The 13,257-nt window shown below is 38.8% G+C and overlaps 1 protein-coding gene across 21 annotated transcripts in view; it reads left to right on the top strand.

Moving 5' to 3' along the window:
* Hdac9 (histone deacetylase 9) overlaps positions 1–13,257 on the top strand; it is an 832,819-nt gene that overhangs the window by 589,201 nt on the left and 230,361 nt on the right. For all 21 annotated transcript variants that reach the window (XM_031355577.1, XM_031355573.1, XM_031355564.1 and 18 more), the window contains one exon: positions 1,128–1,308. In XM_031355577.1, coding sequence (XP_031211437.1) covers positions 1,128–1,308 — 181 coding nt within the window. The remainder of the gene's footprint in view (positions 1–1,127; positions 1,309–13,257) is intronic.

Raw genomic sequence — 13,257 nt, 5'->3', positions numbered from 1 at the left:
GGCATAGAACCTTCACAGGGCCAAGGGCCTCTCCTCCCATTGATGACCGACTAGGCAATCCTCTGCTATATGCATGTTGCTGGAGCCATTAGTCTCACCATGTGTACTCCTTAGTTGGTGGTTTAGTCCCTGGGAGCTCTGAGGGTACTAGTTAGTTCATATTGTTGTTCGTCCTAAGGGGCTGCAAAACCTGTGTCTTAAAAACTTCATTAAATTTTTGGTTGTTTTCTTAAATGTGGTGAGTAGTTGAATCATGGTTTATTCCACCTTAATCTATGTTTCCATGTCTCTTTGGAAAGATGCATTTAAAAATAGCAGGAAACTTATGAATTCCCTGCCACTGAGGAGATGATGGTGCCACTGGACTTCTGAAGAGTAAATGAACTGCCCGTCTATGTTCTGCAGATTGTCCTTCTTGTACACTGAAGAATAACCCAATGAATCATCCAGAAGCGACTAAGAGTTGGTCTTCTGACTGAATAACTTGTTAAATACAAAGGACACAACCAAGAGTCTATAAACGTGCACTCTTGATTGTACAGCATTGATATTCTTTTCTTTGAACTGTGACAGAACTCTGTCATCCAACACTGTTACATGAAAACTGAAAGGTGTCAAAACATAGTCAGTTAACTGGCAATTTCAGAAGTGCTCATACTAGTGATGTATGCTCACGCACAGTACCAGTGATGGAGATGCAGAGTGCTCAGAATCAATCCTCCTAAGCAGTGTAATGGATAGTCCTTCGTTTTTTGAGTTCCTTCTAAGGCTGCATTCAAAACACTGGTATTGAAGAAAGCAACATGTGAGTGTATTCTGTTATTGGGGTTGGAAATCTATTTTCTTCAATCAGTTAGACTATCAGTTTGAAACAGCTCATCCTGCCATAATGTCATTCTTCCTAGCTAGGCAGCAGAATGGCTGTCAATTTGTAAATACCTGTTGAATGGATTTAATGATGTTCACTGCATGTGAACCCCCTCCCATCCCCTACCCCCTATGTTTTCCCTGTTCCTTCCCATGTTTATGTCTCTGACCTGATGAACTTAATTTGTTGACATGTTGCTCTCATTGTCTTCCTCGGTGCTGGGCTTACATTTCTTTCTCTTCTGCCCTTTTCTTGGCAGCCTCCCTTGCTGGAGTCCTCACACACGCGTGCACTCTCGGTGCACCAGGCTCGGTTGGCTACAGTTGGCGTCGATGGATTAGAGAAACATGGACTCCTCTCCAGGACCCATTCTTCTCCTGCAGCCTCCGTGTCACCTCACCCAGCAGCCGACTGTCCCCGCCAGCCTGCCTCTGCCACTGGTAGGAATCCCTAAAGACCCTTTAATAGGCAGGAGAAATGTGGAGTTCTTGTAGGATTAGCTGATTTAAATGCTCTGCATAACTCCAATAGCAGAGTGCTCCATTTTAACCCGACGCAACCCAAATTTTATGAGGTTATGTTGGCCACAAGACAAATGGCACATCTGATAAATCTTGGGCTTAGTATTAATGGCCTCATAAATTGTTATCATTCAAGGGCCTGGAAAATACATCAACAGGTGCATGGATCCCCCTTAGAAAGAAAAATCCCTACCACATTCTTCAGCAGTGTTCTTCAGACTCTTACCTTCTCCGAGCGCAGCCACATGGAAATTTATGATCCTTGGCTTCCGCATTTGGCTCCAAAGAGTATCTCTTCTTCATTGATTTCTTGTTATTTTTCTTCAGTGTTTTCTCCTAACTTCCCACACAAATGACTCATAAGAGTCAAGGGTACCAAGGCAAGCCGTGCTTGAGACTTATGTACTTTGGTTGCATGTCCATTTATTATGCACCTCTGGGTGGGCTTTCTGACCAACGTCTTCTTTTGCCTACAGCCGTGTTTGCTATTTAAGAGCCTGGCTACAGCAAAAATCAGTATATAATTGTAAGTCCAGAACAAGGTCAGGTTTGAAACACATGCCAAAACTGGGGTCCATGTATCATACCTTGGCTCTCACACTGTGGCTAAGCAAATGAAAGATGTTAAAGCCCTAAGAGAGTCATGACATGGATATAACAGGGAAGAATTTATACATGCATTTTTCCTGAGGCTCCAATGGGTTCTGTGATCATTTTTAAATCATTTTCCAGGATTCAGAGTGTGGATTTTGGCATCCGTGACCTCATGCTAATCTCTGAGCTTGAAACTGTTAAAATGCCTTTTTGGAAATCGTGTCCCCAGCTATTGTATCATTTATCATGTTTTACTTTAAAAATCAATTAACGGATTGGCCAGGTTAGTGAACTAGTTATAGATATCTTTGAAGGGTATATATTGGAGCTAATTTGATAACCAATTATGCCACAAAAGAGCAGCATCTCATATTGGTTGTTACAGTTTGGGCATATTTCCTTCTTTAAGTCAGCAGGGCCTCTGACCAGATTGTCTACTTCCTGAATTCCTGAAAATCTGCTTAGGATCCCATGTCTGCACCTGCAGCCTAGTGTCAGTGGAATCCCTTTGGACTGACCATGTCTGTGCTTTCCTCAGATTTAGCAAAATTTTGCTTAAAACCAGGATTCCGTATATATACAGTGATACTTTTTTCCATGGTTATTTATTTATAAATATCAATTTTCCTCTCTCTCTCTCTAGGCTAGAAGAGAGCTTTTAGATACTTCTGGAACTGGAGTTACAAATACCTATGAACATGTGGTTCTGAGAGCCAAATCCAGTCTCTCAGCAAGAGTAAAGAGCTCTCTTAATCACAGAGAAGTAACCATCCTTCCTTAATCTAGCAAAAGTAGGGGCCTTAGTAATTAGACATTGAATACCTTTTTCATGAAACTGGCTTGTATTTATCCTTAATAGACTACACGGTGATAACTGTCCCACTGTAATTTCATTGACTGAAGAAATCTGCTTGATGGAAATGTGTGCTTAACTGCACACTTCATTTGTCTTGGTCTGTGCACTGTTGGCTCCTGTTGTAACCCTACATACAGCATTTCTGCCATGGATTTAGAGAAGTGATTCTTTCTTAACACACTAGTATTCCTCTAATTTTACATGTTTCCTCACTCTCAATGAAGCAAGATCTTAGAGAAGCTCTATAAATTGGAGAAAATAATGTGTCCAAATGATCTGGGTGTGCAACTTCTAGAAAAGTTCAGATGAGTGTGGGACTGCACCTGTGATACTATGAACCTAACATAGCTGTAACCTGATCATTCCAACTGAAGCCCAGACCAATTCAGAACACTGTGTTTGTCTCATTGTGTCATGAACTTAATATTTACCAGAGCATATATTGTAATAATTAATATGCTTTATGGATTTAGTGAAATTTCTTATTAAATTAATAGATTATATAAATTTCTCTTTTACAAAACAGAGATTTGTGTTTACTTGGAATTTAATTAGCTTTAGTTTATTCACAAATAAAATTTGCAGAGTGAAGAATTATGAATTTTATATTTCAAATTGAGTACACTAAAAGGGAAAGTTATTTTGTGATTATTATTCTGCTTAAGAATGGTGGGTAGTTTACTATTATTCTTGAGTAGAGAAGAGCCTGATTATTGTCTTTAAAATTAAAAGAGATTGCATTTTCAAACTTATATTTTTTTCTTTTGAGTATTTTTTTAAGTTAGTGGTTATTTTATTTATTTATATTTCAAATGTTGTTTTCTTTCCTGGTCTCCCCTCCACCAACCTCCGTCTCCCCTCTCTCCTTTACTTCTAAGAGGCTCCTCCCCTCCCCTCCCACATACTCTTGCCTCACCCCTCTAGCTTCTTCCTTCTCAGGGGCATCTAGCCTCCAAAGGACCAAGGGCCTCGCCTCCCACTGATGGTAGATAACCCAACCCTATGCTACATGTGCAGCTGGAGCCATGGGTCCCTCCATGTGTACTCTTTGGCTGGTGGTTTAGTCCCTGGGAGCTCTAGGGGTTCCAGTTAGTTGAAAATGTTGTTATTCCTATAGGATTGCAATCCCCTTCAGCTCCTTTAGTCCTTCCCCTAACTCTTCCATTGTGGTCCCTGGACTCAGTCTGCTGGTTGGCTGTGAGTATCTGCATCTGTCTTAGTCAGATGCTGGTAGAGCCTTTCAGAGGAGAGCCATACTAGGCTCCTGTCTGGGAGCACTTCTTGGCATCAGTAATAATGTCAGGGTTTGATTATAGAAAAAGTAATGCTATTTGAAAAATTATTTAAAATAAGTACTTTATACAATAATCTCATCCCTGACCCTGATGAAATATATATATGCATATATAGATATATCTGTATATATTTATAGATACAGCATATATAAATGTAATACTCTAATGATACACTCATAGGTAGCTATATAACTTTCTCTGTGTACACACACACACACACACACACACACACACACATATATATATTCCTACATACATAAGTTTTCAGGACTGACCATTTGTTATGGGATAGTTATTTGCCCTACTCTTCTATGGGACACCTCTATCTGAGACTATTTGACCCACTCTCAGCATCCCTAAGTTGCCTGTAGGTCTTTGTGTAGGACTGAGGTTTCCTGGGCTTCCTCCATCCATGTTCACATGTCTGTCTATTGGTATTGTCCCTGTTCAGTTCATGTTTGGGCAGTCAGGTTGGTGAGACTTTATTGGTGTAGCCTCTGAAATTCATACGAGACACAATCTCATAGCAACCTGCTCACTTCTCTAGACCTTACTATCTTTCTGTCCCGTCTCCTGCAATGATCCCCAAGCTTTAGTTGTCTGGTTTGTATTTTGGATGTGTCCATTGAGAATGTGCTCCATAACACTTCATTTTGATTGATTGTAATTTTCTGTAGTATGTCTCCATCTGTTGCAAAGAAAAGTATTTTTGTTTGTGTTTGTTTGTTTGTTGTTGTTGCTGCTTGTTTGTGTGTCTTTACCGCAGGTAAAGACTACACTTGTCTATGAATATAAGGACAAAATTTCAAATGTAGTTAGGGAGTATGTTGGTTTAGTGGTAGAGGTTGTAGGTTTTCCTCCAAGATCCATGACTTCAATAGTCCTGAGTAGTTGGCTAGGTTTCCATTACCAGGTACGATTTTCCTCTTGTTCAGCTGAGCCTAAGTATCATTAGAGAGCTATAGGGCACTGCCAACACATGGACACTTTTAGGAGTTATTGTGCCGTGCTGGACGTCATTGTGGTTCATACACTCCCAGCCGGACAGGACTGCTATTGCTTCCCTTCTTTGGAAGCTTATGTGGCACCTTCTGGGACCATGAAAGTCCAAGGTAAGCCCCTGGTACTGAAGTCACCATGTACTTCAGTCTCAGGACCCAGAGGCCCCTGAGCTGGAACTCCCATCACTTTTAAGTATTCACCATTCAAATTTTTATAATAAATATTTGTTTTCACAGGATAACTGACTTGTGGCCTCCATTCTATAAAGTAAAAGCAAAGCAAAACAAACAAAAGCAAAAACATAAACAAGAGAAAAGCATTCCATGGGGAAGGGGTCCTCTTGTAATCAGTTGCTAAGGTGACCTACACAGACCCAGTCACAGAGACCGAGAAGCCACACGTGCTGACTTGTGGACAACCTGGATTAGGACATCCCTGAGGAGAATGTGCGTTCCTGTCACCACAATGATATGAAAGGTGTCTGATAAAGCCAAGCTGCTACAATCTCATAGGGTTTTATGTCATGTCTGAAAACAGGTAGTAATATTAAATTTACAGGAGCTTTTCAATGTGACTGAATGGGAATGCTATTTAGCATTTGAGGTTCAGATAATTTGGGAAAGGGAAAATATTTTTTTTCTGCTAAAATCATGTCTACTGCTCAGCTAGAAACCTGGCTCAGCCATGGTTCACAGAGTACATCCTCTAGAGGATAATAGCTGGGAGTTCACACTGATCATAGTCACCAGAACAAAATCTTCACAACATACTATGTTTGCATTTTTCTCCCCTGTTGCTCAGTATAACTGACAGCCCTCTTTCTTTTGTCAGTAGGTTTCCAGACCTAACCCATCCAAATAAATTGTTTCTTTATACTACTACCATTTCTGTTAGAGTTGTTTGAAATAGAATTCTGGTACTAAAACTAAACTAATATGGGCTGGCGAGATAGCTCAGTGGGTAAGAGCACCCACTGACTGTTCTTCCAAAGGTCATGAGTTCAAATCTCAGCAACCACATGGTGGCTCACAACCACCCGTAATGAGATCTGATGCCCTCTTCTGGTGCATCTGAAGACAACTACAGTGTACTTATTTATTATAATAATAAATAAAATCTAAAATAAAATAAAATAATATTTGTAAAAGTCACAAAAATAATTAGAATATATAATTAGTGTCCACTGAAGAGTGTAACTTGTAGAAAACAAATGTGCACAAACATTTCAGTCTAAGAATAGCCGAGTTTCTCTCCTTTCTGCCTGTGTATTTACATTACTGTTATTACATGAATGAAAGATATTTTTAATTCAGAGCTGACTCCAGTGTATCCTTGAAGGTTCAATGGTTATTAAGAGACTATTTCATTCAAGAAAACTTTCTCTTCCAACTAAATCCAAAAGATTCAGTAGAGTCCCTTGTAACATACTGGATTGTTTTCTGTCAAAATTTCTAAATTCTGTTGCTTTAGGGACTATATTCTAAGGGAGATTCTGTAAAGCAAGGGGTGATTTTTCTATTCTCACTGATGATAGCACTTAGGTAAAGGACTTGAACACATAGAGTATACTAAACAAATGAACCAACTAACAACTGGAAGAGAAGGGAGTAAGCAGGTATGGGTTGTATCAGATTGTACAAAAATAGTCATGAGAGGCTGGAGAGATGATTCATGTTAAGAGCACTTGTGGCTCTTCCAAATGACCAGCCTTTGGTCCCAACACCCACATGGATTCTCACTGCTGTCTGTAATTCTATATCCAGGGGATCTGATGCCTTTTTCTGACCTGTACAGCCCCAGGCAGGCATATGATTGTACAGCCATACATACATGGGTAAAACACCTACACATGTAAAATAAAAATACATAGGTATTTAAAAATCATTAACTGATTAAATGATTAAGATATTAGAAATTATGTATATGTTTACAAGTTACAAAACTTGATACATGTTCATTGAGGACAGTTTCGTTATTTTAGTACAATATAAAGAAAACCATTCCTTAGCCAACCACAGTTCAAATATGGTTGTGCTTATTTTCAATATTTTTCTTATTTCTTAATTTTTGACAAAACAGAAAATTATATGTGTATTTGTGTATATATATGTGTGTGTTCATTAGCATATGTGTATATCCATATTATTTATATACACTCACACACACACACATGTGCCTATGTTTGTGTATGCCTGTATCTTTGAGTTTTCCTAAAACAATTTTGATTGCTACCTATATTAGATTGGAGAAATTAGTTTGCTTTTTTTAAGTAATGTATGTTTTTAACAGTTGATCTCAATTTAAAAAAGAAAAACAAACAAACAAAAAACTGTTGATCTCAAACATATATTTGATATACCTTCTGAAAAACTCCTCTACAAGATAAATTCAACTTGATAGTGTAGGTAATATATCAACACATACACACACACACACACACACACACAGATATAACATATATATATGTATATATATATATATATATATATAGAGAGAGAGAGAGAGAGAGAGAGAGAGAGAGAGAGATCTTATAAACATAAACATGTTGCACATTATGTTATGTCACTTGTATGTATTGTGTTGATCCATGTGTCAGGAAGAGTCTTCATATCTGGAAATGTCCTCTTCTATCTTCATAAATAATTGAACACAGACTTACCAGAACACAAGGTTTTGTATGAAAAAAATCTGCATATGTGGGAACATGCTCACAGGATAGTTAGTATGGAAAGAAAGTCTGAAGCCCATGCAAGCTGAGTCTCTTTGTACACAGTGTGTTGCTGCTTTCCCATCACCTCCCAGTGCATATTCCCTACCATCTTCCTAATGATTCTTACACTGTAGCAGGCTTTTGTGCAGTTAGTTTAGAAGCCAGTGGTGGAAATTCTTCCACCCATTTTTTTTTTCTGCCTGGCACTTTGACAATGTCATTTTAATGAAGATACGAACAAAAGTTGTAAGTCATAAAAATGTTTTTAACTAGTCAAATGGCAAAATTTGCTAATTCCTCTGATTGTTTTGAGTATTACATTATTTGCTCACTTGACACATTAAATTTTACAGATAAATAAACATTACGGGGCTGGAGAGATAGCTCCACAATTAAGAGCACTTTTTAGCTCTTGAGCTCTTGCAGAACACCAGGGTTTGTTTCCCAATACCCACATGATAGTTCTCAACCATTCTCACTCTAGCTACAGGGAATCCAATGCCTTCTCATCTCTGTGGATACCAAGTACTTGTGTGATGCAACTACATATATGCAGGCAAAACACTCACAGACTTAAAATTAAAATCTAAAAATTTGAATTAGTTTGTGTTCTGAAGAAAAGGTAAGAAATGTGATCGAGAGTGGACTGTAAAGAGTGTGCTGGCAATGGGGAAGTCAAACCAGTAAGCCTTATGGGTAGACGGGGGTTATGAATAGAAAGGTTTACAACAACTGCAATGTGTCTGCCTGGATGCTGTCAGAAAGGGCACTTGTTTCAAAATAGAGTCTCTCTGAGTGCCCTTGGGAAAGTGGTTGCAGATCGCTAATGATGCAGAAGTCTCCAATAGGCCATGGAGTGCATTTGCATATGTGGATAGTTTATTTAAATCATCTCTAGATTACATACAATACCTACCTATGAAATGATATGCACATAGCTTGTCTATTGCTTTCTTCAGAAACAAGAACAAGGAAAGCACAGGACACATTCAGTCCTTTTCCATAAGGGCTTCAATTCATAGTGGACTAAATATATGGAGAAAGAGTTTGTGAAAATAGAAGAATCACTGAGGTCCTTTGTACCCAGTATAGTGATCCTACCATCTACAAGTCATTTGGTCCTTTTAAAATGTTTTTACTATTATTTTAAAGAGATCTCTGACTTCCCGACTTCTTGACATCACTATTATATGCAGTTTAAAAATACATTTCATGTAATTATTTTGGGGCTGTCTTGCTTTTATTACTAGCTCATAGGTGAAATGTGATAAAGGGAGGTTGCTAGGATATAATACACATTAAAAATAATATAAAATTGTATGGTTTTGAGCAGAGATGATGTTTAATAGTCTTGGCCCTAGAATCTTTTTAATAAATTATATTTATTAATGCTTTTAGCAGATGTCCTGAGAAAGTGTGTTCTTAGGTAGATACCAGAAGTTAAATAAAAAATTGAATGCTGAGAATTAGGAATGAAGATTAATAGTTTTTGTCTAAAGACACTAGACTCACATTTTCTCACTTACCCTGAGGACTCAGCAAAACTAAACTGAGTTTTAGTAGACGGATTCCACATCTGCAGCTAGGAACAGAGTCTCTGGGCTAAGAAGCCATAATGATTGAGAACAGGAAAGACAATATACTTGATGCTTCAACTACATCATTCCATTTAATAAGCTGAAATCCACAGAAAATACAAAGTCTGAGCTTGTCTAAAATATCAAACTTTTCAGGAAGTGTGTGTGTGTGTGTGTGTGTGTGTGTGTGTGTGTGTGTGTGCGCGCGCGCGCATACATGTGTGTGTGTGTGTGTCTGCCTGCCTGTCTGTCTTGTGTATGTGTATCTGTGTGAGAGTCTGTGTGTGTATCTCTGCATATGTGTATGTGTGTGTGTGGATGTCTATGTGTCTGTGTCTGTACATGTGTACATCTTTGGATATGTGTTTGTGTGACATATATATATATATATATATGCATGTGTGTATGGATATGTCTGTGTATGCGTGGTATCTCTGTGTATATATGTATGTATGTATATGTCTAAATCTATGTATGTGTGTGTGTGGTTTCTGTGTTGTAGAAAACTTACTACTGAGCTTTAAAGTATAGGTAAAGGTTTTTAAAACTATTTTACATAATCATTTTTCATGAGAAAGATGGGTCCCTGGGCTTATATTACAAGTTCTAAGCACTGGGGCAGAAAGTGTGAAACAAAAGGAGAATTCCATATGGTTCCCAAGGAGAGCATGCTGCTTTTCCACCCTGTAAGTCCCTGGTTCAAGAGGGAAAAAAAAAAGAAAGGAAAGGAATGGGGGTGGGGCAGATGTCTCACCTTACAATCTACCTGTTAGCACCTCATTGATACATCATTAGGATGAGTCAGTAGGGGTTTGGGGCTCCAGATCTTATTTATTTCCCCTTTAATTCAAATGTCTTTCCAAGAGCTCCTGGTTTCTGTGTTAGAATCTCCAGATACCCGGCAATAGATTTGAAGTACTACAGCTTGCTTTGTAATTTTAGTTTCTATTGATAGTATATGTTGTAAAAAATTAAAATGGGGAAAGTTACTATCTAAATGGGTCTAAATTTATGTAAAAAGTGGAAATAGTTCAGAAACACAATGGTTTTATTTTGTACTCTTAAAGAATATATTTGAATGTGGCAGATATTGTACTTCTTATTCCTGTATTATTTTTATCATTTGTTGTAGCATGTAACAGAAGTTGAAAATTTATTAAGCAGCTCCAAGTATGCAATGCAAGTTATAAATCACTTTGATAAAGACAAATCATGAGGACACACCTGTGGACCTCGTGTTTTGGGAGTTCCTCTCCTCCTTGCTCGCCTCTCTTCTGACCTTTTAAAACATCTTCCTTTTGGCTTATTTAAGAATATTCATTGGTGTTGAATTTTGTATAAAATGTAAACATTGAAATTATGCAAAATGTTTTATATGAATGTAAAATGTGGCAAAAGAAATGCTTTCTGGCGGGAAGACAAGGTGTATAAAACAAAGGGCAGTGTATCAGTGACGACTACACAAGCACCACAACTCCAAGCAGACATACTGGCTGAAGCCATCCAGGAACACTGAATCTCAGAAATACCAACCCACTTCTTGAGTCTACTCACCTGTCCTTTAATTTCAGCACACTCTGGGGGGCCTGTTGTTTTGCAAACATGGCTGTCGAAGCTGGGAATTCAAAATTAAATAACGCAACTGTAGTCAGTGCTTCTATTTATCTTACCAGTGAAGAAAAGATGATATTAAGAAAAATGTGCCATTAGTAATCTTCATCAGCACCCTGCAGGAGACCTCTAAGATCACAGAGAAGCTAAGAGGTCAGACACAAGAGATCTAGTCTACAGATCTCAAGCATTGCCTTTTCGGGGAGAAGAAGCCTCGAAGAATGAAATGGAATGACCCAGCTGAGAAGTGGAGGTTGGAAGCTGAGGAAGGACTTCAGGCATAGGCATGACAGAATGTAGAAAGATCTCAAGCTGGAAGGTTATGACCTTACTGAGGAATGCAAGAAAAGCCTTGTTGTAGAAGCAGAAACCTACGGGAGGCCTGTGCAAAGAAAACTACAGAGGAGAGAAGGGACTTATTTGTGCTGTTTTCATGGAATGTCACTCTCAGCAGTGAGGGCAAGTTTGTGAACAAAGTAGCCAGTGTGGTGTGGCAAAGGAAACATCGGGGAAATCAGGAAGCTGGTTTCCAGCTATCTTGGGAGTCCAGATTAGAGAGCATAGTCCTTTGGATCATGTGTGGTTGACGCCAGGGAGATAAGAAGTGAGTGATTCAAGATCTGTTTGGGAAGAAAAACAGATACACCTTTAGAGTCTAGGAAATATCAAGGGGACAGCAAGGCTTCTGGTGTGAGCAATAAAGGCTCTTGAAGTCCCTTGTCAAAATGAAGAGCACCAAGTGTTGTTTAAGATCAGGAATTAGAGGCATTAGCATTTAGGAAAACCAGAATCCAGACATTCAAGAGGAAATTTCAACATTCAAATAGATAAGTGTGTGTGAGTCTGCAGCTAGGAAGAGAGAGCCAGGCTGAGAGAAATTCAAGGAGATCAGGAGCAGGCAGAAGAATGGGTTTTGAAGCCAGTGAGTCTTAAGAATGGATATTATTTGGAACAGTTATACAATATTTTCTGACAGACATAATTTTTACCACATGGTTTCAAAATGCAGATGTCATTCTTCTGCATGATTTTAGTGCACTCAAGGGAAAATACTTCCCATCTTCAGTAACATTTCTCTAACATAATAATGTAGGTCAAAGGGAAAATGAAATTTGTTTAAGTCAGCTTATGATACCAGGTCAATGGCTGGCGTTTATAAGTTACTAAGTAGTTTTTGTTATTGTTCTTTAATTTCTTGTCACAGGCACTTGATCTCCCATCAGCTGGAAAAAAATGTACTTGAGTGGTCATTTATTGGAATATATTTGATTGGCTAATTAATTCCTCATAACCGACAGTTTTGTAAATAGCATCCCTGCCCAGTCAAAATGCTCCACTAATACCTTTTTCAACCAATCTTTGTAAAAGTTTTCCTATCATAGGGTATAACTAAAATATCACATATAACTCCTGATGCTAAGTTTCCTTATCTATAAAATCTGTAGTAAAGGCATTATAATTGATACTCATTTTAAAAGAAATTCTACAGGAGCAAGATCCACACTTGTCTTTGGGTGGGTTGGGATTCCATTTGACCTGCATAGCTTTGGACTTGACCTAACTGGGTTCTTTGGGGGGGATTAAGAAAGGACAGACAGACAGACACACTTGTAGGTAAGCTGGGATTGGGTGGGCTGTGTGCTCTGACAGGGATGCACTAGAGGGTCAGAAACTCAGCATTTTTGTTGCATAACATTGAATGATGAGTCAGGTTTATTGTACACAATAGCATGAGGACATGGCTAACTGATCTGAGTAGGAAGTGTCGTCGTCGGGGGAGCAGTCTCAGGATGAAGTCTTCCTAGGGAAGGATAGGATCGCTAGTTCTACAACATCACACCCATGATGCAGCTATTCTGTCTGCACACACTGGTTTTAGCTAACGACCAACCCTTCTTTGTCAATGCTAGACCTTGGGCCGTGCCTTGACAGTCCAGGGGTCAATTGCATTGGGATCCTTGGCATGGCTGTGCTCTTGTCAATGACACACATTCACTCAGGCCTTCGTCTGCTCCCCACTTGCATTACTGATTAAAGGGGGACATGAGAAGAGGAAAGTTTCTGGCCAGGCCATGAGAACGTCTCAAGTTTCAGTTTGTAGTCAACATTGAACCTGTAGTTGATAGTCTCTGCATAAACTAGTTTTAGCTACAGGCAAATCTTATGTAACATGTGTATTAGATCAGAAGATGTTGCCACCCTTCTAAGCCTGACTGGGGAACA

This window comes from Mastomys coucha, unplaced genomic scaffold, assembly GCF_008632895.1.
Source record: "Mastomys coucha isolate ucsf_1 unplaced genomic scaffold, UCSF_Mcou_1 pScaffold6, whole genome shotgun sequence".
Taxonomy (NCBI): domain Eukaryota; kingdom Metazoa; phylum Chordata; class Mammalia; order Rodentia; family Muridae; genus Mastomys; species Mastomys coucha.
The sequence above is the reverse complement of the archived record's forward strand: the minus strand, read 5'-3'. Positions and strand labels throughout refer to the sequence as shown.